Consider the following 27,271-nt stretch of genomic DNA (forward strand, 5'->3'; position numbering starts at 1 on the left):
TCGCCATTTTGAGATATGCCTTGGGATAACTCCACAGGAAAAACTCGCCCACGAAAATCATACTGTTTTTTGAATGTATTCCACCCCGAAGAACATGAAAATGAGCTTAATTTTGAAATCCGAGGTCAGATTCAAAAGTTATGTATTCCTATAAATTGAGTTCTTTCCTATACATTGAGTTCTTTCGCCATTTTGAGATATGCCTTGGGATAACTCCACAGGAAAAGCTCGCACACGAAAATCATGTCATTTTTTGAATGTATTCCATCCCGAAGAACATGAAAATGAGCTTAATTTTGAAATCCGAGGTCAGATTCAAAAGTTATGTATTCCTATAAATTGAGTTCTTTCCTATTCTTTCGCCATTTTGAGATATGCCTTGGGATAACTCCACAGGAAAAGCTCGCCCATGAAAATCATGTCGTTTTTTGAATGTATTCCATCCCGAAGAACCTGAAAATGAGCTTAATTTTGAAATCCGAGGTCAGATTCAAAAGTTATGTATTCCTATAAATTGAGTTCTTTCCTATACATTGAGTTCTTTCGCCATTTTGGGCTTCCGGTTTTGCGCGGCTTCGGTAGCGGCAGGAATTCACGCCTCTGCGATCCCTGCCGCGTTCGCTGCCAAGGTGCCCCCGATCTAAATAGGTCTGGGGGCTATGGCTGCCTTGTAGAGGCAGCTGAAGAGAGAGGGGATCCAGACAGAGGTTTTGGGGTAACGCAGATCCCCTTTCCAGCCGGAATAACCCCTTTTTCCTGAGGTGGTGGAGCGGCGGTCAGTAATGGCCGCCTCAAAGAAGCCAGCAGCCGGGTAAGATTTGTGATGGAGGAAGAGGGAAGAGCTGTGGAAGTTGCTTCTGACTGGGATAAAGTTAAGAGAGAGAGTTCCTGTAACCTCGAAGGCTGCTAAGGATACTTTGTTTCTAGAAAGAGATACAAGCGGCGAACATTTCAAAAGTAAGTGTTTTTTTTTCTTGCCTTTCACTCTCCTCCCTAATGTGACAGCAGTGGAACCATAAGAGAAATCCGGGAATTTGTTCTGGAGGTAAATGAATATTGAAGGAGCAAGGATTTCTGAATATTCAAAGGGGAAAAAAAAAATAAGAATTTTTTTTTTGGCTGTGAGTGGGAAGGGAGAGGGAAAAAAAAAATTGGAGCAACCTGAAAATAAGGAGAAGACTGCCTAAAACTTTAAAGAGTTAATTTTAAAGAGTTACTAAACAGCAATAAGACTTACTAAAGATATATTTTAAAGAGAACTTTGTGATCAAACTTTATCCCAAAAAGAGAAAGTGGAAAAAGAGAAAGTATTAAAAAGAATCAGCTGATTGGACTGTTTGATGACTTTGGATTTTATGAGAATTATCCCAGACTAAAAGCATTTGGGTGGTTGTTCTGAAAAAAAAATTTCTCTGTACAATGGCATTAGTTGTGGATGAACTAGAACTTATACATCAAAAATATGAAAGAGAAAAGCAAGAAAGGAAAGATGTCTTTGGCACTCTTTTTCAGTTTATGAAATGGCGGTCTGTGCTTATGTAAAATTGTATGAGCAGGATAAAGAAGAAGCCATTTTTGAAGAACATGTGACTTTGGTTGGGGAAGAAAAGGAGGAGAAGAAGGAGAAGAAGACTTTAAGACCTGGGAAAACAATCCAAAAAGAGAAGAATAAGGTGAAAAGAGGATATTGTGTTAGGAAACAACAGAAAGAGGGAAAACAGGATAAAAGGGAGGTGGAGAGACAAGGGGGTAAAGAGAATAAGGAGAAGAAGAAGCAAGGGAGAAAGGAAGGGATGAGAAGCTTTAATGGTGGGGAGCAAAATTTAAAAAAACAAAAGTTTTTTAGAGATAATGGATAGATTTTATTGGAAAAGGGATTCTAGAAAGGTACATAAGATTGCATTTTTATATTTGTATTTAGAAATAATTATAGAAGATTGGAAATAATATGTAATTTAAAATGTGATAAATATTTAGTATAATTTAGTGAAATTTTTGTTAAGAGAGGGGAGTACTTTAATGAAATAACGATTTAAGATTGGTGATGTGGGGGGGGGAATAATTTTGGAAAGTATAAGAAGTGTTCCCATAATGGTATGATAATTAATTGAAATGTGTAAAATGTCTAAAGATATAAATGAATGTTAACACCAATGATTAGGCTATGTTATAATATTGAAACTACTTGTGAAATGAGAGGTTTGAAGAGGGAGAGGGGAACATGTAATGTAATAATGATTTATAATATGTGATGTGGGGGATGGAATTAATATGGCATAGGTGCTCCCATAGAAATATGTGACCTAATTGATAAGAAATGTGCTAGATGTTTAAGATATGAATAAATATTAATATTAATGAATAGATTTGTATTGGTTTTGATGATATTGTATAATGTCAGAATGTACCAGACAGAATCCCAACGTAAGTTATGTATTTTAAATCAAGTATTATAAATATAGGGGAAAGAGACATAGGCGTCATACTCCAACCAGTCTACAGGAGAAGGTTTTTCTTTTTTTTTTCTTTTAAGAAGAAAGATAAACGGATAGTTGGAAATAGAACAGACAAAGAATAAATATTATGATTTGAATTGAGAGGAGATAAATAAAATAAAATTGAGAAAATTTAAAAGAAAGAAGCTATATAGAAAAATGAAAATGTAATAAGATATGGAATGGTATGTAAAATGAATATGAATTTGAATGTGTGTCTGTACCAAGAGTTTTGACCCGGGATTAAGCAACTTTCAGAAAAGAGATTTTTTATGTTTTTATGTCTTGAATTTTTGTATGTTTTGTATGTCTTTAAAAATTAATAAAAAATTTGTTCAAAAAAAAAATTATGTTAGGTTTTGACTGTTGTTAGCCGCCCAGAGTTATGATATGAGGTAGGTGGTCCTATACATTGAAATAAATAGTTGCTATATTATTGAATGGGATATAATGTTCAAGCAAAGTGGCTTTATAGATTAACTTAGTCATGTCTAGGAAGTACAATTTGAAAGTAAGCATTTGAAATTCTATTAAAGTTGGTTGGGCCTATGGGACTTGCAGACAATATATCTGGAAGGCAACATTTGTAAGGCAAATGGCTGACATAGGTGGTCTTACAATGGTGGTCTTACAACTTACAATGGTGAGTGAAGTTACAGCAACACTGAAAATGATGACTTTTTCACAACCATTGCAGCATCAAAAGTCAGAGCCTTTGGCAACTGGTTCATACTTATGACCGTTGCAGTGTCCCAGGGTCACGTGATCCCCTTTTGCAACCTATTGACAAACATAGTCGATAGGGAGCCCAGATTCACTTAATAACCATGTTACTAACAACTGCAGTGATTTGCTTAAAAACTATAACAAGAAAGGTCATAAAATGAGGCAAAATCCACTTAATTGTCTCACTTAGCAAGAAAAAAAAATTGGGCTCCCTTGTGGTTGCGAGTTGAGGACTAGCTGTATTTCGATCCACTCTGCAGTGGAAAAGGGCAACCAGGAGCAGAACTGCCTGTGGCCAGTTAACCCCAAATACTTGCAGAGATGAATGGCCATGAAATATTGGTCTGCCCTTCTCTGGTAGACCCTTTGCCCCAAAGGGCACTTCCATCTCTAGCTGAAGCCTTTGGTTGCTGCTGCTCTAAGTGCTGAGCAGCAGATCCTTTGCTCTGGGCAGCCTTTGAGTGTCCGAGGCAGAGCCAGTCACCTGAAAAGTTCCCAGTTTGGCAGAGTGGGGAATGTGAAGGGCCCGCCGGACGTCGTCTCGATTCAGCCAGACATACATAGCAGTGGCATTTATGCATTTGGGCACTCCTGGGATAGAGCCAGTGTTCTAGAAATGAGAGCAAGGAAGGAAAGGAAAGGAAAAGGAAAAACAACTCAAGAATCTTGAGAAACTCTGGAAAGTACAATCATAGAAGCCCAGACAGTACAATACAACTGAGGGGGGAAAACAAGAAATCCAAGAAGAAACCAGCATGGCTGCACAAAGATTTATCTGGCAAATTGAAAGAAAAAAAGGACAAGTACAAAAAATGGAAAGAAGGACATAGAATCTGCAAAGGCTCAGAACGAACAAAGACTTGCAACAAAAGTCAAAGATAATAAAAAGTTTCTTCCAACATATAAATAACAAGAAAAAAATCAAGGAAGCAGTCTGTCCACTAAGGAGTGAAGACAGCAAGGCAGTAACAGGCAACAGAGAGAAAGCAGAGCTGCTTAACATTCTTTGCATCGGTCTTCATGCAAAAACAAACTATAGCTCAACCCTCCAAAAACATAACTGTAATAGACCAGAAATAAAAGTTAAAATAAGCAACAAAATAGTAAGATAACACCTGTCTGATCTCGATGAACACAAATCACTGGGGCCTGATGGATTACACCCCAGAGTTTTAAAGGAACTGGCAGAGGTCATCTCCGAACCAATGCACCATATCTCAAAAATCCTGGGGCACCGGGGAACTACCAGAGGACTGGAAAAGAGCTGACGTGGTCCCCGTCTTCAAAAAAAAGGAAGAAAAAAAACAGACCCAGGAAACTACAGACCAATCAGCCTGACATCAATGCCCAGGAAGATACTGGAAAAGATAATAAAAAAACACATCTGCCAAGAAACGAGTAAAGTAATAACTAGCAGTCAGCATGGGTTTGTTAAAAACAGATTATGCCAAACCAATCTTATTTCATTCTTCAACATAGTGACTAGATTAGTAGATTAGTGACTAGATTAGTAGCGAAATACTGTGGATATGATATAACAAATCCCATATCATATAAAATTGCTTATCTTCTTGTTCTCTAATTTCAAATGTTAGTTTACTCATTTCAGCACAGTCCATAATTTTTTTGATAACTTCCTCCTGCATAGGTATTTTGTCATTTTTCCAGTTCTTCACAAATACAATTCTAGCTGCTGTTAAACATTTACAATCAAATATTTCAGTTCTTTATTGTATATGTCCAGTATGACTCCCAATAAAAAAATCTCTGGTTTAAAGTCTATATGTTGTTTTATCATTTTTTCCAACCATGTGTGGATTTTAGTCCAATATTTCTATGCGTCTGAACATGTCCACCACGTATGGTAATATGAACCAGGTATCTGATGACATTTCCAGCATTTATCCGATTTATTCTTAAACATTCTCGTAAGTCTCGTCGGGGGTAGGTGCCACCTGTAAAATATCTTATACAAATTTTCTTTATATGCAGTTGACATTGTCGTTTTATAAGTTTGAGGCCACAATTTTTGCCATTTTTCCAAATCAATCCCATATCCAAAATTTTTCCCCCAAGCAATCACCGTTCCTTTAACTTGCTCCTCCTCCAATTTAAATTGTAATAGATGTTCATAAAAATTTTTAATTACCTTTTCATCAGTACCCATCAAAATTTTATCTAAGTCAGTCAACTTATCATAAATACCTTCTGCCTTGGAGTCTTTATCAAACCTAGATTGTATTTGCAAATAAGAAAACCAATTCATTTTTACACCTTGTTCTTGCAATGTTTGCATAGATTTAAGTTCACCTTTTTCATTCAATAACTCCCCATATTTAACCGTTTGTTCCTTTTTATATATTATTGGATAAGAAAAAACTTCAAGAGTTGATATCCATGTTGGAATTTTTAAGTAATATTGTCTTTTAATCTTCTCCCAGCTCAAAAACAATGCCTCACGAATATAATGTCTTCTAAAATACCCCTGTGTTTTAGTTCCCTTATACCAGAGAAAGGCATGCCATCCCAGCAGCAAGTCATGGCCTTCTAAAGTCAATAATCTACTGTTCCTTAGTGTTATCCATTCCTTTACCCACATCAAACTTGTCACCTGGTAATACAGCTCCCAATTGGGCCAGGCAAACCCTCCTCTTATTCTTGCATCTTGTAACAGCTTTAATTTTATTCTTGCTTTTTTACCCTGCCAAATATATTTCAACACAATTCTGTTTAAATCTTCAAAAAACTCTTTCCATAATTGAATAGGAATTGTCTGGAATAAATATAAAACTCTAGGCAATATATTCATCTTAATTGTGGATATTCTCCCAATCAATGATAGTTGTAATTTTTCCCATTTCATCAAGTCTGTCTCAATCTGCTGTTTGAGTTTAACATAGTTATCTTCCTTCAGGGTACTGCATCTTGGTGTAATATAGATCCCTAAATATTTAACCTTGTACGTGACCTGTATTTTTAAAGTTTCTTCCAACTCTTTCTTTTGTCTTATTAACATATTCTTTGTTAGTATCTTTGTTTTGTCTTTATTTATTCTCAGACCTACTTTTCCATATTCTTCTATTTTTTCTATTAATTTGGGTGTTGTTTCCATTGGGTCTTCTAATATAAATACCAGGTCATCTGCATTCTGCAAAAGCTTGCAATTTATATTCCTCCTTTTTAATTTTCATTCCTTTTATTTCTTTTTCTTCTCTGATATTCCTGTTCAACACTTCCAATGTTAGCACAAACAGCAGAGGTGACAATGGACAGCCTTGCCTTGTCCCTTTTCTTATATCTATGGATTCTGTTAATTCTCCATTCACCATCACCTTTGCAGTTTGTTCATGATATATTGTTTCAATGGCTTGGATAAATTTCTTACCAAAGCCCATTTGTATCAGTTGCAGTAAAATAAATTGCCAACTCACATTGTCAAAGGCTTTTTGAGCATCTAGAACAGTGATGGCTAACCTTTTCAGCTTGGTGTGTCGAAAATCGGGAAAAAGTGTAGCCTTCCTCGGGTCGTGTGTCACTTCAAGAAATATCAATAATTTGGTTTATGAAGGACTGGGCTAGGGTGATCACACCGGGCTGTGAAACTCGTCTCCCTGGTCTCAGGGCTGCAGGTGCAGGATGTGGGGATCGGAAGGCCACCTTACAGGGCTGTGAACCTCATGGATCTCCTTTCCTCCTGTAGCGTTCCTGAGGTAATGAAACTGACAAACCTCAGTTTATGGCGGTTAAAACTGGTTCTCTGCTACAAAGATCTTGCAGCAGCGGTGACACCATGCCTCCACGCAACAAGCAGGGAGCAGGGATTGGAGCAGAGCACAGGCAGCCTCAAAATGTGCAGGTTTTCCCCACACCAACAGGCGTGTCAGTCAAAGTGCCTCGGCGTGTCACGAGTGACACGCGTATCATAGGTTAGCCATCACTGATCTAGAAACATCAAGGCCATTTGCTTCTCAGGGTGTGCTTCATAATATTCCAGAGTATCCAAAATGATTCTCACATTGTCTTTGATTTGTCTCTGGCAGAAATCCCATTTTGATCAGTATGAACAAAATTATTTAAGTATCTTTTTAGTCTTTCTTCCAAAATTGAAGCAAAGATTTTATAATCTGAGTTCAATAAATATATAGGTCTATAATTTTTAACTTGCTGTAGGGCTGTACCTTCCTTCGGAATAAGTGTAATGTATGCTTCTGACCATGTTTTTGGTATTCTTTTCATTAACATAACTTCATTCATAACTTCTAGAAGATGAAAAGTCAATATTTCCTGAAAAGTCTTATAGAATTCCACTGGCAACCCATCTGAACCTGAAGCTTTCCCAGCATTTTTTTAAGGCTTCTGTTAGTTCCATCATTGTTATACTTCCTTCTAACATTGTTTCAATATTTTTGGGTATCTGAGGTAAGTTCGCTTTCTGAAGATATTGCTTGATTTTTTCTTCTTGAATATTCTCTTGAAAGTATAGTTTTCCATAGTAATCTTGTATAATTTTTTTCTTCTCATTTCCATAACAAACCTGTCCTTCTTTATTTATCAATTGGCTAATTCTTCTTGCTTCTCTTTCCTTTCTCAGTTTATAAGCTAGCCATCTGCCTAGTTTATTTGCATCTTCAAAGTAATTCTGTTTCGCACTTTTAATTTTTTGTGCTAATCCCTCTTTTTCCATTAGTCCCATTTTATGTTTAATTATATCCATTTTATTTTTAATGTCTTTTTTTGTGGGGACTTCTGTAAGTCTTTTTCCAGTTTTTTATAGTCATCCTCTAATGCAGAGGTCTCATTCTCACGGCCTGCGGGCCAATTGTGGCCCGCAGGACGATATCCTGTGGCCCCCACCGTGATATGAAAGTATAATATTAGTGTATAATATAAATATAAAGTATAATATAAAGTATAATATTATGCAGCCCAGCCTCACCCAGACTCTGCCTCCAGCGGCCCCCAGGTAAATTGTGTTTGAGACCCCTGCTCTAATGTCTTAAATGTCTTTTTCTGTTTTATGTTTTTTCTCCTAATATAATCTATTATCAAGCCTCTTGTGTAGGCCTTCATCGTGCCCCAGAGATTCAGTAAAGATGTATCCTCTTTTCTATTTTCTTTGAAGAAGAAAACAAGTTCTTTCTCTATTTTCTGTTTAAAATCTTTCTTTCAGAATCATATTATTTAGAGTCCATCTAGATCTCTTCTTGTATCCTTTCCAAATAACTGATACTGGATTATGATCTGCCCATGTGCTTGTTTCTATTTCAATCTGTCGTACATTAGTCAATGATTCTGCTGACATCCATATCATATCTATTCTAGACCAGGATGTATGTCTATTTGAATAAAAAGTATATTGCTTACTTGTATTTCTCTCTCTCTATGCATCTTTTAAATTAAATTCTGTTATTCGAAGGAAGGATTTTGGTAGTATCTTTCTAACTTTCTTTGTTGTTTTCTGTGTTTTATAGTCCAACTGGTCATTAATTATTCCATTAAAATCACTCATCATGCAGATATTAACATAGTCCAAATCAGTTATTTTTGTATGTAATTTCCTATAGAATTCTTGTTTATCATTCGGGGCATAAATTGCAATTAAAAGTGTTTTAATGCTGTTATCCGTTTTCTCCACCATCAAAATCCTTCCATCATCTGTATAAATTAGTTCTGCCAAAATTGTTTCTTTAATATATAATGCCACAGCTCTTTTTTTCGATTGTGCCAGTGATGTAAATAATTTCCCTAATTTTTCTTGTTTTAGTATATATTCATGTTGCTTTTTAATATGTACCTCTTGTAAGCAGATTATATCAAATTTTAATTTATCTAATTTGTGAAATACTTTCCTTCTTTTAATAGCCGAATTAAGTCCATTTATGTTAATCGTAATCAATTTTCTTTCATCCATGTTAAGCTCTAATAGATCTCAATTCTCTATTGCTCTAATAGATCTCAATTCTCGTTGTTCTCTGAGTTCACCACCTACTGCACCTTCTTCTTTTTCTTTTTCAATTACTGCTATACACTCCTCTTGGAATTCAATTAGTGACTCTTCCTTTCTCTCTTCTTCCTCCTTTTCTCTAAAGTATTCCAAGTAGAATAGCTCAGCTTTTCCAACTGTGTCAATTCTGTGTCTTTGTTCCTGCCAAGTGAACAAAAGGCCTTCTGGCATCAACCATCAGCCTTTTGCCAACTGGATGGATCAGTAGCTGGGGGTGGCCCTGCACATTTCATAACGGAACCAATAGAAATGACGATGGGGAAGCATAGAGAGACTTTGTGTTTTATTGTGGCTCCTGGGATGGAGCGTCCCCTAATACTAGGGTTGCCCTGGCTCCGGAAATGGAAACCCCACATGGATTGGAGGAGGGGATCATTGCGCATACGTACTGACCAACGCCCAGAAGGGGAGGAGCAATCTCAATTGAAACTTAAGAATCCCACTGAGCTGGCCTCCACTGGCACCAAGAGCCTGAAGGGGGAGGAGAAAATTCCGGAGGAATATTGGGACTTAGAGGAGGTATTCAGTGAAAAGGCCTCGGACGAGCTTCTCCCCCATCGCTCAACAGATTGCAGCATTGAAATTTTACCAGGGGTGAAACTCCCAAAACCGAAACTGTACTCGATGACACCGCGGGAGCTAGAAGAGCTGCGTTCATTTATCGATAAAAATTTGGAACGTGGTTTCATCCAACCTGCTAGACCCCAGGTAGCAGCCCCCAGTATTGTTCTGTGAAAAGAAAGATGGCTCCCTTCGTTTATGTGTTGACTATAGAAACATCAACACTATTTCAGTGGAAAACGTGTACCTCCTCCCCTCGATGAAGGATATGTTGGCCCACTTGGCCAAAGGGAAATTTTTTACAAAACTCGACTTGAGAGAAGCATACTACCGAGTTCGAATTAAGGAAGGGGATGAATGGAAAACTGCTTTTAACTGCCCAATGGGATGTTTCCAATTCAACGTTCTTCCATTTGGCCTACAGGGGGCCCTTGCAGTATTCATGCAAATGATCAGTTTGAGGTTCTCCGATAGCTTCATTTAGAAGATGCATGGCTTGAGTTAGTAGAAAATTCTTTCTTTCCTTCTCTTGCCATGGCTCCTCTCTTCCACGCCGACGGGTAGTGGTCACTCCTGGAGGAGGCTTTTCCTCAGGATCCTTCCAACCAACTCCCAGGGACCATTTGGGTTTTACAGCTGCTTTTTCGCCAAGACTTAATTCTGCTAACAAGTCAGCTTCCCTGCTGCCTCTAACAGCAGGGAATCTTGACCTCCAGTCGCTCCCAGGTCTTCTTGGTCGCTGGCTGGATTTGACATTGTGTTCAGACCCCCTTGGAACAAAATTTATTAATTCTCTGGGTGGGCTGGTAATGTCAAGATTCAGAATAATGTCAGTTGGTTACGCTTAGGAGTTAGGGTTAGGGGTTAGGGTTAGTGTTAGGGTTTGGGATAGGGTTTGGGGTTAGGGGTTGGGGTTAGGGGTTGGGGTTAGGGGTTGGGTTTGGGTTAGGGTTAGGGTTATGGTAAGGGTTGGGGTTAGGGTTTAGGGTTAGGGGTTTAGGGTTAGGGGTTAGGCTTAGGGTTTCGGTTGGGGTGAGGGTTAGGGTGTGGGTTAGGGTGAGGGTTAGGGTTAGGGGTTAAAGGTTAGGGTTAGGTTAAGGGTTAGGGTATGGGTTAGGGTTAAGGTTAGGGTTAGGGGTAGGGGTTAGGGTAAGGAAACCGAGCGAAGAGTTGGTTGGGGAAGAACTTGGCCCCCTCCATCATCTTGTTTTCTTCTGGTGTCCAAATTATCATCTGCTCCATCTGGCTGGAAGCTTCTCCCCCCTTCCCTGACTCTGACCTCTGCTCCCAGTCTGGAGATATCATCCTGCAATGCAACGAAGGCGCCGTTGTCATGTTCTATGTCACCCTTAGCTACATGGGCTTCCTGGCTGCCATCTGCTTCACGGTGGCTTATATGTATATATATGTCTACCTTCCCAATGGTTAACCTCCAATACCTGTGGCTGGTTAAGGGGTAGCATGAAAAAAGCAGGATTTACTACTACAAGGGTACAAATACCTTTTCAACCCACTGGGAGAGTGCTATAACCATAAGCCACAAATCCAATGCACTCCAGGGGGAGCTTCAGTGATATTTTCTGAAGAGAAGTTTAACCAGAAATTATTAGTGTTGTTAGGCCAATAGGCCCAGGAATTGGAAGTTGCATTCCATTCCTGAACCTCCAGACAGGTGGTTTCCCCCACCTATGGCCCTTTTCCCTGGGAACTAGCGAGACACCACTGAGCCACAATAGTTCTTCCCAACTCCCACCTCAATTCAGGTTGGTGACAGGGCATGGCAGAGACATTGTATGCAATAGAATAGTTCCATTCCTGGGCTTCCCAAGGCCATTGATCTCCAATCTTGGTCCCTCCACATACATAACACAGACATGATATTTTTCCGATTAAAATCGAATTCCGATTTTGGGAATGCCCGGGTGGTGCGAATGGCGGGCGGTGCAAGCGGCGGGCGGGCGGCGGTGGGTGGGTGGGGCGGCGGTGGGCGGTGCAAGCGGCGGGCGAGCGGCGGGTGGGCGGGTGAGCGGCAGGCGGGCGGGTGGGGCAAGCGGCGGGCGGTGCAAGCGGCGGGCGGTGCGAATGGTGGGCAGGGCGAGTGGCGGGCGGGCGGTGCGAGGGGCGGGTGGGGTGAGCGGCGGGCGGGGCAGGCAGGGCGAGCGGCGGGCGGGTGAGCGGCGGGCCGGGAGCGGCGGGCCGGGCGGGCGATTTCTTGGCGCGCGGTGGGGGGTCTCTTGGCCGGCCCGATTTTTTTTTCAGAGGGAATATCATGCCTGATAACAACTCGAGACATTTAAAGTATGTGCAATAGTGGAGGCCAACTCCATGAACAAATTTTGGGTCTGCTGAGATGGCTGAAAATCAATGTCTACTTCCTTCCAAAATTCAGGGTTAGGGTTAGGGGTTTAGGGTTAGGGTTTGTGTTTGTTTTTAAAAATTAATAAAAATTTTATTTAAAAAAAAGGTCGTATAATGGGGCAAAATTCACTTAACAACTGTCTCGCTTAGCAACAGAAATTTGGGCTCCATTGTGATCACAAGTCCAGGGTCACCTGCATGGTGGACATAGAAAGTCTGCAGACTCCATTAAAAGGCTGAGAGGTTTCTGAGATACAAAAAAACAAACAAACCCAAACAGACCAAGGTAAATCACTTCAGATTTTTTTCCACTTTTAATATAACATCCAAGTAATTCAATTCACTTGAAAAACTCTCTAAAACTTTTTAGAGGGGAAATAACAATAAAGACCTAGAATAATGTGGCCGTATAAATATTTAGCTGTAACTCAAAGTCTATGAAAATTTCCTGATCTCCCGGTTTCATTGAGCATTTCTAATATACCCAAGAAATCATTGCTGGTTGTTTTTTTTTTTTGTTAAGTTCTTCGAAGAACTTTTTGTGTAATTTAATTGGGATCGTTTGGAATATGTATAGAAATTTGGGGAGAATGTTCATTTTAATGGTGGCAGTCCTACCTAATAGTGAAATTTGAAGTTTACTCCATGATTCTAAATCTTTCTTTACCTGATGTAACAATTTGTCATAATTATTTTCTTTAAGTGACTTACAGTGTGGTGTTAGCCAAATTCCTAGATATTTCACTTTCTTTGTCACTTGTATTTCCATTGTTTCTTCTAATTCTATTTTCTGTTTTTCTGTTAAATTTTTGGTCATTAATTTGGTTTTTTTCCTGTTTATTTTAAGTCCTGCTACTGCTCCAAATTTCTCTAGTTCTTTCATCAATTTTAGTCCCCTATCTATTGGTTCTTCAATGAAAAAAATCATGTCGTCCGCAAATGCTTGCAATTTAAATTCCTCTTTCTTAACCGTTAATCCCTTTATATCTGAATTTCGCCTAATTCGCGTTAATAATGTCTCTAATGATAATATGAAGAGCAGAGGAGAGAGTGGGCAGCCCTGTCTCACTCCTTTTTCTATCTTTATTGGGCGAGTGTGTTCCCCGTTTATTATTATATTGGCTTGTTGTGTGTCATAGATAGTTGTTATAATATTTTCAAATTTGGTACCCAGATTCAAATTATAAATTTTTTGAATTAAAAATTGCCAATTCAGATTATCGAAAGCTTTTTCTGCATCTAGGAACATGAGTGCTACTTGTCTCTCAGGGTGGGCTTCATAAAATTCTAGTACGTCTAATACTGTTCTTAGATTATTCTTTATTTGCCTAGTTGGAAGGAATCCGTTTTGATCTTCATGTATATACAAGTTTAGCAATCTTTTTAATCTTTTTGCTATAATAGAAGTGAATATTTTATAATCAGTATTTAGGAGTGAAATCGGCCTGTAATTGTTTATATATCTGGGAAAATAACTCTCAAATTTATTTGGCAAGGGGAAAAACCCAGAATAAATGTAAAAGCAATGCAAGATATGAAGAGCAGAGGAGGGTTAGCAGTCCCAAACTGGGAGTTATATTATATGGCCACCTCGTTAGTTTGGTTGAAGGACTGGGTGAATTTAACTAATAAAAGAATATTATTTCTAGAAGGCCACGACTTACAAAGGGAGTGGCACGCTTTCTTATGGGATGTAGGGAAAACCAGTCAAAAATATTTTCATAGACATTTAATTAGAGACGCGCTACTAACAATTTGGAAGAAAATACGGAAAAAACATTACATAAAAATACCAATATGGATTTCAACAATGGAGGCGATGATTCACCCAAACAATCTGGAAATTTCTAAAATGATTAAATATTATTGGACCCACAAGGAAATTTGAAATCGAGGCAGGAAATTCAGGACCAGGGACAAAAAATTGATCAATGGGTTTACCTTCAGATTCAAAGTAGGTACAAACAAGACAAGAAAGAATTTGGAATTAACAACAAACTTCAACAATTAGATAAAATTTTATTAGGACCGGACAAAAAAAAATAACAAAATTTTACAATTATTTACTAGAAACAGAATTAGAAGAAGAAATTGTAAAAGGGAATATGATTGCGTGGAGTTGGAACGTAGGACGTAGTATTACACTAGCGGAATGGGAAAAAGTTTGGGGCAGGAATAATAAGATCACAAAATCGGTAGCATACAAGGAAAATCTTTATAAAATGTTTTATAGATGGCATCTCCCTCCTTCGAGACTAGCGAAGATGCACCCCAACATGAGTCCGTATTGTTGGAAATGCAAGAAAAAGAAGGAACCTTTTTCCATATGTGGTGGACATGTACAGAAACCCAAAATTACTGGAAGAAAATCAAAACTTGGTTGGAAGAAATTACAAAAGAGCAGATCGAATATAAACCAGAGTCCTTCCTACTAGGGATCTTTGACAAACAAATTTCCAAAAAAGCTAAATACATAACAATACACATCTTAACCGCGGCCAGATTAGCCTTCGCTCAATATTGGAAACAACATCAAATTCCACCAGATGTAGTGATTATTGATAAAATTTCAAAATGTGCAGAAATGGACAAACTGACTTTGGCACTAAAAAACAAAAGATACTTCACTATATTATGATAGTTGGAATTGTTGGTATAATTGGATTGATCAAAGATAAATTATATACCATAAGGCATAAGAGGAAAGTATTAACCTATAATAATGAGATAGCGATATATGTATAGAATAGGTGTGTGTATATGACATAAATCAAAGGCTATGAAAAAAAAAGATCTTGCAAGCTGTAAAAATAAGAATGCTTTTAACTTTTCTTCCTTTTTCTTTCTTTTTTCTTTCTTTTCTTCCTTCTTTTTTTTTTCCTCGTTTATTTGTGTATGTATCGTTGGTTGTTTTTAATTGTAAAAACTAATAAACTGTTTTTTAAAAAAAAAAAAAAAAAACTGCTGGTTGTTATACCAGAAATAGTAGAATTGGATTTCTATACGCACACACAGACACACAAATACATGAAATTATATTTATAATTTAAGAAAGTTTCAAGTAAAAAAAAAGTTATGGAGTCTAATTTCTCTCTGTTCTTCATAATTGACAGGAACACAACAGAAAAATCTCCAACTATTTGCAGAAAAGAAAGAGCTCTGCAAAGATTTTGAACAGAGACTGAGTAGGTGAGAACTTTTAGGTAGCAACCCCGACTTTTCTTCCAGAATTTCATATTAAATTCTTGTTAGCTTCCTCCCCTGAACAAATATTCTACAATATTCTGGGTTAATCTATGTTGCCTGGAACAAAGTTGGGGAAAATTAGAGGTGACTCTTTTCAACTTGTTCAAAACATAGCAAAACTGAAGTAATTAAAATGGAAGGCTACATATAAAAACAAAATATTGTTTAATTAGGTTTTATTTTAAACAAGTCTGATAATTCAAGTAAAAACCTGGGAGGTTAATTTTATTCTGGTCTTGGTATTTTAGAGAAAAAAAATATTTAAAATGAAGCTTTGCAGGCAGAAAACCTTCGAAGGGAGAACAATTATCTGCTTGGTTCTAAAGCAAGATGGGAGAAGGCAGAACTCCTAAAAGAAAACAAGAATCTGAAAAAAGAAACATTTTGACAGCAATTTTGACTTACAATTTATTTATTAGAGCTCCAAGGCCAAATATAAATAAGAAACTGAACAAAAGATGTATTACATTGTTATATATGTACTGTATACGTGTACAAAAGAAACACAATAAGCATAATGAGGTATAACTTTGGTAATCTTTGGAGTCTTTTTGCACCAGGGAAGGGAAGTTGCTCCTGACAGTTACTGTACGTAGATAGATAAATATATATTTACATAGATTCAGAGATAGTTACAGAGATAATTACATAGGTACATAAATAGATGTACAGATCGATACAGAGAAACAGAGAGAGAAAATCCATTATGTTGGCCTCTGGTCTCCGGTATTTTTTCTCTTGCTTGGGAGTTTGACCTTGGGATGGTTAGTCTTGGAAGGGAACCACCATTTTCTCTTCTTCCTCCATCCCTTTTCTCTTTCAGAAATGGACCCGAATGAACTCCTGCAGACATCCAGTGGGAGACCCCAGAACGTCCTTGGAGACCCCTGGAAAGTGACAGTGTTTGTCTTTGGGGCCTATGTATTCTTTGGCCTCTGCATACTTCTCCACCTGTGCAGGTAAGTTGCTCCTGATCAAGGGAATGGCATCACCACAGCCTGCGGAGTCCTAGGGCACTGAAAGCCCCCCAAAATGTCATGCAGTGGGGGGCACTTTTGCCTGGCTCTCAGAGGCTTTGCAGGAGCAGCTGGATGTGGCAGAGACAGAGAATCCTCTCCTTGGTGATGGGGAGGGAGGAGGAGGGAAAGGAGGAAAAGGGGGATTGGGAAGGAGGGTGAGGGGAAAGGAGGGGAGGAAGAGGGGAGGAAGGGGAGAGAGACGGGGGGAGGAAGAGGGAGAGCAAGGGGGAAGAGGGGAGGAAGGGGGAGGGAGGAGGGAGGAGCAGGCGGAGGGGGAAAGGAGGAGGGAGGGAGGGGGAGGAGGAGAGGGGAGGGGATGCAAGAGAAGAAAGAGGGAGAAGAGAGGAGGAAAATAAATGCAGAAAGAAGAGGGAGAGAAGGAGGAAGGGGAGATGAAGGAGAGAAAGGAGGAGAGGGAGGGGAGGCAAGTTAAGAGAGAGGAAGAGGACGAGGGGAGGAGGAAGAGAAAGAGGAGAAAGAAGAAGGGGAGAAGAGGAATGGGAAGAAGGGGAGGTGACTGAGGGAAAGAAGGAGGGGAGGCAAGATAAGAGAGAGGAAGAGGAGGAGGGGAGGAGGAAGAGAAAGAGGGGAAAGAGGAAGGGGAGAAGAGGAGGGGAAAGAAAGGAAGTGTCAGCTGGTGCTCCATTCAAAATCCAAGAAAGAAATACTTAGACTCTTTTAATTAGAGAAAAGATACCTTTTAATGGAAGGCAAGTGGTAGCAACAAAAGAATTCTGAATCTGAGGAAATAGGCGCGTAAATCACATATACAAAGTGATGGCAATGTTCCCACCCCCAATAGTTCAAATGGTTCTTCCAATTAAAAGTTGTGAATATCATCATGTGGACATCTTCAGGTGGTGATGAGGCTTCTGTCCGTTGACCTTGGCATAGTTTGATAAAGGGTTGCAGCTGCGCATAGAAAAGAAAGCTAAGCAAAAAATAGAAACCTAAGCAAGAATGTACTCTTCCCCCCTCTCAGTTTATACAGTGCTAGTTTGTAACACCTCCAGCTCACTTCCCATATTTTCCCCCCCCCCCCCCCCGTTACTTATGACAGCCGAAAGATGCAAAGCAAAGGGAGAAAATCTTGAAGGCTGACAGGGAGGTGAAGGAAGAAAAGAGGAGGGAGAGGTGAGGCAAGAGAAGAGAGAGAGAGAAAGAGAAGAGAGAGGAAGAGGAGGAGAGAGGAAGAGGAGAGGGGGAGAAAGGAGAAGGGAGGAGGGAAGGAGGGGGGAAGGGAGGGCAAGTGAGTGGAGCGGAAGAGGGGAGGAGGAGGAGGGAAAGAAGAGGGGAGGAGGGGGGGAAGGTGAGAGGGAAGGGGAGAGGGACAGGGGGAGGGGAGGGGAGGAGAGGGAAGGAGGAGGGGAAGGGAGAGAGGAAGGGGGGTAGGAGGGGGAGGGGGAGGGGAGGGGAGGGGGAGGGGAGGCAAGATAAGAAAGAGGGAGGAGAGGAGGAAAAGAACGAGGTGCAGAAAGTAGAGGGAGAGAAGGAGGCAGGGGAGATGAAGGAGAGAAGGGAGGGGAGGCAAGAGAAAAGAGAGGAAGAGAATGAGGTGAGGAGGAAGAGAAAGAGGGGAAAGGAGAAGGGGAGAAGAGGAGTGGGAAGGAGGGGAGGTGAAGGAGGGAAAGGAGGAGGACTGGGAGTGGAGGCAAGAGAGGAAGAGGAGGAGGGGAGGAGGAAAAGAAAGAGGAGCAGAAAGAGGGGGGAGAAGGAGGGAAAGGAGGAGGAGTGGGAGTGGAGGCAAGATAAGAGAGGGGAGGAGGACCCCCCAGCATCCCTGCTTAGCACCGGAGATGCTCCAGCTGCGCTGCCAGCTGAGCCGTCGAAGCCGCCGCGGGAGACTCTACGCGAGTAGACAGAATAACAGAGTTGAAAGGGACCTTGGGGGTCTTCTAGTCCAACCCCTGCTTAGGCAGGACCCCGTGGATTCCCCACTGCTGAGGGCCACTAAACTGTTCTTGGGCCCTTTCAGCTCGCTTCTCCTGCGGCTCTGCCGCCTTTCTCGGGCGCTTTGCCCGCTGCTCTCCCACTCCCTCTCCAAGCACGAAGCGCCCCTCTCCTCCCGCCCTCCCCGACAGCCCGGTTCTCCCCTTCTCCTCTCCCGCCCCGCTTCCTTGGCCCGGACCAGCCACCCCCTCCAGGGACCCCGAAATCCTCATCCCCTCCCCCCACCAAGACCCCTCGCCGCTCCTCTCTGAGGGGAGCCAGAGCTCTCAGCCCCCGCGTTCTTTCTCAGCTCCTGTCTGGGTAAAAGGCGCCTTTCCTTTTGAGCGTCTCATCCAATCACAGCGCTCCTTGTTCCTTTGAGTCTGTGGTAGAACGAGGAGAACAATGGTTATAATGACGGCACCCCATCTTAGTCTCTTCCAAAGAGGCTCCGTTGTACAATGAGGAGAATAACGGTCATAATCGGGGCGTAAAATATGATGGATCTTTTAAAAAGCCCCGACACAGACAGTGCACTGTCGCTGCAGAAATGGAACCTGATGTACGATACAGGAATAAAATAATTTTAAAAATCCATGCAAGTCAATAGCCACCAGCATGTCTTATAATGGTTCCCCTAGTAAATGTTTTGCTATGTGGAAAAAGCACAAAAAGCCACAAACACAATTCCCTAAATAATAGGGGGAGGGGCGGGAGGGCTGCTGAATCCCCCAGGGGAGCCTCTTCCTCAGCGGAGGGGCTGCTCTGGAAAAGGGGCGCCAGGGGATCTGCCCGGATCCTGAGCAGGGGCGCCCGCAGCCTCTGGAGACGGAGCCCCAACATGGCCCAACAGGGAAGAGGTGTAGAGCTGCCCTCAATGCCTGCAGCCCCTCCAGGTGCCCCCAACTCTTGCCCCCTGTGCTCCTGCCAGGCTTCCTGGAGGGGCTCTGGGGCAGCCCCAGGGGAGGACAGGGGAAGGGCTGGGACAGCGGGAGGGAGGCAGGAGCGGAGCTCAGAGAGGCCACTGAGAGGACCAGGAGCCCAGAGAGCGAAAGCAACGCAAGAGAAATATTGAGGGAAGAAAAGAGAGGGGAGGGGGATGGAGGGGAGGACCCCCCCCCCATTTTTAATGCCTTTCAAACATCCATAGGGCAAGGCAGGGGAAATGGGGCTTTTGCAATTTGAGGGACTCCCTCTTGTGTGCAGTCAAAGCTAAAGGTGCGGTGGCCTAGAGGTGGACTTCTCATCTCACAATCAGGAGGCTGTGAGCTCAATCCAAGGTAGAGGCTAATATTTGCTCCTGCTTGAGCAGGGGGTTGGACTAGATGACCTCCGAGGTCCCTTCCAACTCTGTTATTCTATGTTCGAAAGAAATTACAAGGAAAAAGTCTCCAGACCATTAAAAATCAGCTGTTCAACTGCAGGGCCAAATCTCACCCAAAGATTGTGCACAAGAACAGCTGCAGAGTTTTATTTTATTGTATATTCTTCTTTTCACACACACACACACACAAATCCAAAAATTTCAGGTTGCAAGAATCAATTTTTTTCCCTTTTGGCTAATTTATCATAATTATTCAAAAATTCCTGCCAGTTTTTCTTCTTCTGTGAATAAATTTATTGTACGAGTTTGAAATAGTTGATCGTGTGGTGGTGTCAGCCACTTTGGGGGGGCAGCGGCAGGCAGGCAGGTGGCCTGGAGGGCTGGAGCGACCCCAGACTTCACGGTGGCTGGAGGGGCTCTCTGGTTGGGGGAGGAAGCTTTGCCAAAGGAAGTGGGGGATCGTCAGGGGCCCAGGGAGGGGAGGGCCCCGGGCCCCCACTTCTGCTTCCTTGGGGTGAATTCATTGGCTTCCTCTCTTGCCAGGCTCCGATCGGAAGCCATCCAGGCGGGTGAGAAGTGGACAAAGAGCCTCCTGGCATCATCACACCTGTCAGGAAGAGAAGAAGGTGGGAGTTTTTTATCCACCTGCCTTCCACAAACCGTTTCCTTCTCCCAGCTGAGCGAAGCCCAGAGGAGGAAATCCGGGGAGAAAAGTCCCTGCAGGCCCAACCAGGGAGGTGTGGCTGTGGGTTCGGGGGCTCATTTCCCCATATAAAGTGTGTGTGTGTGTGTGTGTACCCAGAACAAACTGTCCAGTTGAAAACCCTGCAGAGTTTTTCAGAAACAGAGACTGTCAGTTTCTCCCTTTCAGAAGCTGGATTTCTTCTGGTGACGAGTGCGAATACTACCCCTGCCCACACCCACCATTCATTCTGCTCTGTGTGAGGTTTGTGGGAATGTTGTGATGAGTCAAGAAAGTGACTTTTTCTCTTTTTCTTTCCCTCTTTTCTGTTTGCTTTCACCTCCCCCAGACTCCAAGCCCCAGGGCTGGATCTCACCAGATTTTCCATAGCAGGGAGTCCTCGACTTAGGACCACAATTGACTCCAGGATTTCTGTTGCTAAGGGAGACAGTCGTTAGGTAAATTTTGCCCCATTTTACGACCTTTCTTGCCAGAGTTGTTAAGTGAATCACGACAATTGTTGAGCTAGTGAGAGGGTTGTTCAGTGAACCTGGCTTCCCCACTGACTTTGCTTCCCAGAAGATCGCACAAGGGGATCACTTGATTCAGTGACACTGCGACCGTCATAAAGAGGAACCAGTTGCCCAGCATCTCAACTTTGATCACCTGATCATGGGGATTCTGCCACAGTCGTAAGTGTGGAAAACGGTCATAAGTCACTTTTTTCAGTGATGATGTAACTTTGAACTGTCGCTCAATGAACTGTTGGTCGAGTACCACCTGCAGTGTCTCTGCATCTTTTTGCTGCCTTCCTTGAAGGTCCCCTCGGTCTCCATTGATAAGCAAGGGCTGGAGGTCTGATCTGTTCCTTCTATAGACCGCTAGAAGCTCCTTGGTATTATTGGTGTTAAGAACCAAGTTATTGTCTCCACACCATGAAAGCAACTGGACTGTGCTGTCCAGACAGTATATAGTTAATTGAGAATTGGGAGCTATCCCCTTAAGGGGGATGTAGTTGTAAATGTAGGGATGTAGTTGTGGTAAATGTAGTTAATGCATCATGGGAAATGTAGTTCATGTCAGGTGGTCACATCTGTAATCCTGATTGGTCACTGAATTGACCCTTGGTTGGGTTGGGGGAGTTGCCTTTACTCTTGCTTGGACCCCAGCAGCATGTTGGAGTCTCACCCTTTGCTCCATCATTACGGGATGAAGATCACTATACTTTCACACTATGAAGTCAGCTATGCAAAGATTTAGACATTAGATGAATCTCGACATAACTGTGAGTTATACCTTAAGAATGCCTTGTGATTCAATAAAGAAACTTTGTATGGAAGTCTTTGTAGAGTTTGCCTGACTGTCTTTATATTCAGCCAGCAATTTAAAGACAGAACAGGGTCCACCTCATCTCGGTAGGCAGAATCACACACCCCCACACCGCATGAGTCCCACCACCACCCAGTTCCTCAGACTTTCCTCTCCGCAGCCCCGTCTTTCCTGCCCCTCCCTCCTTCCCCGAGTCTGACGGGAGGGGGGCCACTTGGGGCCAGAGGGAAAGTGGCTCCTCTGCTGACTGACAGGCCCAGCCAGGTTGCCTGGAACGGTCGGGACGGAGGCAGGAGGGAAACCCGCTCAGGGTCCCCCGAGTCCCAGCAGAGGGGAAGAAATCGGGGGGAGGGTCAGAGAGACCCACAAAGGAGGTGGATGGGTCTCTCCCCCTTGTCTTTCCATGGGAACTGAGACTCCCCTGAGGATAGTTCGAAGTCACCCATGGAGCTTTTCTTTTGAAGGCAGGATTAGAACGGAAGGAAAGGAAATCAATAGGAGGAGGAAAGGCAAAGGAAGAAGCAGAAAAGGAAGATGGGAAGGAACTGAAGTCAATAGATGAAGGGAGGAAAGGAATAAGAAAAGGAAAGGGAAGGATAGGGAAGGGAAGGGAAGGAAAAGAAAAAATAGGAGGAGGGAAGGAAAAGGAAGAAGCAGAAGAGGAAGATGGGAAGGAAATGAAGTCAATAGGTGAGGAAGGGAGGAGGAAAGGAATAGGAAAAAGAATAGGGAAAGAAGGGAAGGGAAGGAGGATCACAGAAGGAACCACCATGGTTGCACAAAGACCCCAATAAACTGAAAGAAGACAAGAGAGACAAATATCAAAGGCAAAATCAGGGAGACGCAACTAAAGCAGAGCCCCCATTTTTAGGGAAAACAGGAAATCGGAGGCTCCGACTGAACGAAGCCAAATGCTGAAAGGAGAAAAAAGAGATTTCTTTCCAAAGGAATGGGGGGTGGGGCTGGGGGGGTAGCAGGGATGGTCGGGGTGCCCTGGATCTCTCCAGAGGAGAAGCGCTGGGGGGCAGGAGAGCAGCGGGGGAACCTCCCGGGGGAGGGGAGGGGAGGGGGAGGAAGGTCAGGAAGGTCACACTGGCCCCTCAAAGGTTCTTGGATCCCTCCAGCCATTGCTCGACTGAGGTCGCAGGAGGGCCAGGGTGGCTCAGAATCGGGATAGAAGGTACCACATAGACTCAACAGCTGTGTGCAATGAAATTTCATTTTAATCTATACCAATCAGTTTACATTTAAAGTGACAAACAAGTCTAGTCTATTCTATTCTATTTTCTATTCTATTAAACATTCTATTCTGTTCTATTTTATGTCTATATTCTATTCTTTTCTATATTCTATTTGTTCTATTTTATTTCTATATTCTATTCTAAAGTCAAGATGGAGGCCTGAAAACGTCATCATGGCAATGGAGTTTGTTTTTTATTAGCTGCAACTTTTGCTGCTTCTTTGGGCTGATCCACTTGGACGGGGGATTCTGGGCAGGCAGAGAGTCATTGGAACGTACCAACTTCTGAAATACTGGGGGGTTCTTGACCTTTCTGGGGGCTGGTGAGGGAGCAGCCCAGGAAATGGCGGGGGGCGGTTGTGTCTGAGCCTCCATGGAGGGAAGGAGCCTCCGCTTTGGCCCCCATGGATCCCTTCACTCCTCCCTCCAGCCGTCCCTCTTCCCTGTCCAGAATGGGGGTCTCCTGCCCCCTCCGAGCTGCCATCATGGCCAATGCAGGGATCTCTCTCCTTGGGGGATCCTTTCCCACTCAATCCCATGGTGGCCAGGAAAGATCAGAGGCTCCTCAGGATCCCCAGGAAGGGATCCCAGAGCAAAGGGGGCAGGAAGGACCCGGGAGCATCTCCAGGGCCATCATGGAGGAGGAGGAGGAGGAGACCGGAAGAGCTGCTGCTTCTCTCCTTCTGCAGCTTGTGGGAAATGGGGAAGGTCTGGACCCCAAAGTGGGTTTCCCAGATTCACCGTCTCTGTGCCTCACTTTCCCCATTGCTCTGGCCAGGTCAGGGAAAGCCTTCTTAGGACTCCTCCGGACACACTCAGATGGACTGGAAAGGGTTTTTTTTCTAATTTTCCACTTCTAATTTATTATTTGTTTTGTGAAATTCTAATTTTTAATTCATTGGGAGATTTGAAGGAAAGGCTGGAGAGCCACCTGTCTGAAATGGTATAGGATTTCCTGCTTGAGCAGTGGGTTGGTTGGACTAGAAGACCTCCAGGGTCCCTTCCAGCTCTATTCAGATTCAAGTGACTCATAAAATCTTCCCTCTGCAGAGAGCTTTGTGTATATATCACCTGAAACTATGGAATGTCAGGGACATTTTAGATTCCTTGAAACCCATGAAATGAATGACATGCAATTACATTCCTGCCTAAAAATCCCAGAGGCTTTAGGTTTTCTGTCTCACTTTGATTATGAGATTTCTCCGTGTCCAGGTCCCGTCTCAGTAAAACCCTGTAACGTTTGGGGGGGAAGATGCAGCCCTGGAGGCCCAGAGGGAGGAGACCTTCCCCAGCTGACCTGCATTGGGCAGCCAAAGGGCTGAGAAGCCCAGGGGACACTTACTGCCCGGTTCAGAATTCAGGCCAATCCCCCCCTCCATTCTATTCCCAGGCAGCCCTGGATTGTTGGGACTGGGATCTCTGCCCTCAGTTGGTGCAGTGATCAGGTCAAAGCAGACCCAATTTGTGACCGTTTTGACGGAGGTCATTATGCAGATCAGGTGCTCATTGCAATCCGGTTCAGGCAGGAAGAGGGAATCCTTGCAACTCCCTCCTGCTTCCCCTGGACCCCAATCTCCCTCCGGCTTCTCTGGGGAACCAGGGAGCCATGCCCAGGGTGGGTTTTGAGGGGGGGGGGGGTTGAATCTGGGGGTCTCACTGCCTGACAAAGTCATTGACCAACCGTAGCAGTTTCAGTAGGAATTAATGATATTCTGGGAAGCCCCAGAAACTGATTTCTCCTGTTAGAAGGACACCCAGTACAGGAAGTCCTCGACTTTCAACCCCAATTGGGACAGAGAAGTTTGTCATACAGTGAGACCTCACCTGACCATGACTTGCAACCTTCCCACTTGGCTTCCCCGTCGACTTGGCCTGTTGGAAGCCCCTGAGAAGGTTGCAAATGGCCACCACGTAACCCTGGGACCCTGCAACCATCCTCAATGGGAGCCAGTGGCCAAGTGCCTGGATAGCGATCGTGTGACTGCAGGGACCCTGTAACCACCTGCTTCTAAGTGGTGTTTCTCAGCCTGGTCATGAATGCTAAATGAATGGTCATAAGCCAAGAATCACAGAATAGAAGCTGTGAGAGGAGACCTTCGTGATCATCTAGTCCAACCCTCTTCCCCAGTGCAGGAACCCACGGCCACAAATACACCATTGACATAGACGGAACTCTCGTTCTTGTATTTTAATGGGCTTTTCTTTATTTTTATCAGGGAGAATTATTCAGAGCCAAATCTGATGTCACTTCAAGGAACTGGGTGTGACCTGGGAGGAGAGTCACCTCCAACTCAAAAAGGACCTCAGAGGCCGGAGGAAAAGCAGCCCAACAGCCAAGAGGAGAAGCCCTTTCAGTGTTCGATGGGTGGAAAGAGTCTCAGGAGGAGGAGATCCCTCCCTTCCCATCAAAGGATCTGCCCTAGTGTTTCTTTTGGACTCTGCACAATTAAGTGGCACCAGCTGGTCTCTGTAGATCAGTCACCTACAGGAGTTCTTCCTCAGTTCTTTCTCTCTGGAAAAATCAGAAGGTTAGACATGAATTTGGGCCAACGATCAAATATTCTTAGCTAACAACAATGGCAACTCCAAATGTTTTTGGGCAGCAGGAAGTGTGTATGTTAAATGGAGGAGAAAGAAGGGGAGGAGCTGAAGCTCTTTGCAGATGTTTCAAGCCATTTTGGGGCTCTTGTTGGGATTCATCAGGAGCTTCTCCAAGTTCTTCAAGCAGCCATGAAGCCATTTTTCGTGAAGCAGTGGAGGTTCTTCTGCAAATGTGAGGCTTTCTAGGAAGCCTTCCAGCCACTGTAGTGTCCCCTCCATGGGTCCTTCATAAGACTGCTGCCTGAGGCTCTGGGTGGACTCTTCTAGAGGCCTTTTTCTTTGGACTCCTTGGATCCCTTCAATGGAGGCTTCCAGCCATTCCTGAGTCCCTCCTGGGGGTTTCTTCAGCTCCTTCCTCCTCCAGGTTCTTTATTGATGTTTCAAGCCATGGCTTGAAATGCTGTTTGGACCCTTCATGACCTTCCTCCAGCAGGTTTCTCAAGGTCTTCTGCAGCCGTTCTTCAAGAGCAGGTCTTGGTCCGTCTGAGAGAGAGATGTTGAAATGTTCTTGAAGCCACTTGAGTATGTTCTCCACAGATGCTTCAGGAGATTCCTTCTTCAGGGCCTCTATGGGCTTCTCCAGCCACCCCTTTCTCCGAGACCCAGCCTCTGATTCCTGCAAGGGTTCCATGCCTTTCCTGGAAGCATCCACCCTTTCCTCCTCTTTTCCTTTTGATGTCCCAGCGGCCTAGTCCCGGGTTACATCTTTTGGTACAGACATAAATCAAATTCATGCTCACTTTATATACCATTTCATACCTTATTTACCATTCTATATTTTCTATATGGCTTCTCCCCTCTTTTCACTCTCTTAATTCTATTTTATTTATTTCATCTCGATTTAGATCATTATACTGATATCTTTTGTCCGTTCTGTAATCATCTATTTTTCTTTTCTTATTAACACAATATTTCTCCTGGAATCACTAATTGAAGTATGACGCCTTTATATCTTTCCCCTAAATTTAACACTTAAAATAATATATAATTCTCATTCTGATTCTTCTTAGCACATTCTAAAACTACCTACTACCTTTTAAGATAGAAAAATAATAAATTTATAATATTATTGAAACAATAATCCATAGTATATTAAACTTTATCATTTATGCATTTTTGGTATTTTGTTAAATCATATAAAGATCCAGTTTTCTAACATTGTTTCAAGTAAAGATACAAGAATACAATCTTATGTACTTTTGCAGAATCTCTTTTGTAATCCTAGTCTTTTTACCCCCCCCCCCCCGTCTCTCGATCTCCACCGTCTTGGTCTCCACTCTCTTCTGTAAACACAAGCTATTTCATTTAGCCCTTTCTTTTTAAACTTTCTCTTCCTGGGGTCTATCTTTCCCCTAAATTTAACACTTAAGATAATATATAATTTCCATTCTGATTCTGCTTAGTACATTCTACATACATTTTAAAATAAGAAAATAATACGTTTATAATATAGTTGAAACAATAATCCAAAGCAAATTAAACTCTATCATTAAATCTTAAACATTTTACATATTCCCTTTAATATTTTATTAAATCATATAATATTCCAATTTTCTAACTCTATTTCAAATACAATACTACAATACAATCTTGTGTGCTTTTTGCAGAATCTCTTTTTTAATTGTATTTTACCCTTTGTCTCTGAAAAAGATCTGTTGTTGTTTTTTTAAAACAATTTTATTAGTTTTTAAAAACAAACAAAACAAACAAAACATAAAAACATCCGCTTTCTTTCATAAATATATACAAACAGTGTG

General features: G+C 42.5%; 1 protein-coding gene across 5 annotated transcripts in view; it reads left to right on the top strand.

Moving 5' to 3' along the window:
* Window positions 1–26,185, top strand: part of LOC148129864 (uncharacterized) — a 32,410-nt gene extending 6,225 nt beyond the window's left edge. For 2 of the 5 annotated variants that reach the window (XR_015750666.1, XM_087971899.1), the window contains exons 2-4: window positions 16,214–16,349; window positions 20,206–20,288; window positions 20,694–21,345. Coding sequence is in view for 1 of the 5 variants with exons in the window: in XM_087971899.1 (XP_087828025.1) it covers window positions 16,214–16,349; window positions 20,206–20,288; window positions 20,694–20,734 (260 nt within the window). In the remaining 4 variants the exon portion in view is untranslated. Of the gene's footprint in view, window positions 1–15,260; window positions 15,334–16,213; window positions 16,350–20,205; window positions 20,289–20,693; window positions 22,285–25,129 lie in introns of those variants that run through there. The other 3 variants (XR_015750667.1, XR_015750665.1, XR_015750668.1) reach the window with 3 other exon arrangements.
* Window positions 26,186–27,271: the final 1,086 nt, after the last annotated feature.

The sequence above is a fragment of the Notechis scutatus genome, chromosome 9, assembly GCF_049901735.1.
Source record: "Notechis scutatus isolate UNSWTSFEM ecotype Mainland chromosome 9, rNotScu1.2, whole genome shotgun sequence".
Lineage (NCBI taxonomy): Eukaryota > Metazoa > Chordata > Lepidosauria > Squamata > Elapidae > Notechis > Notechis scutatus.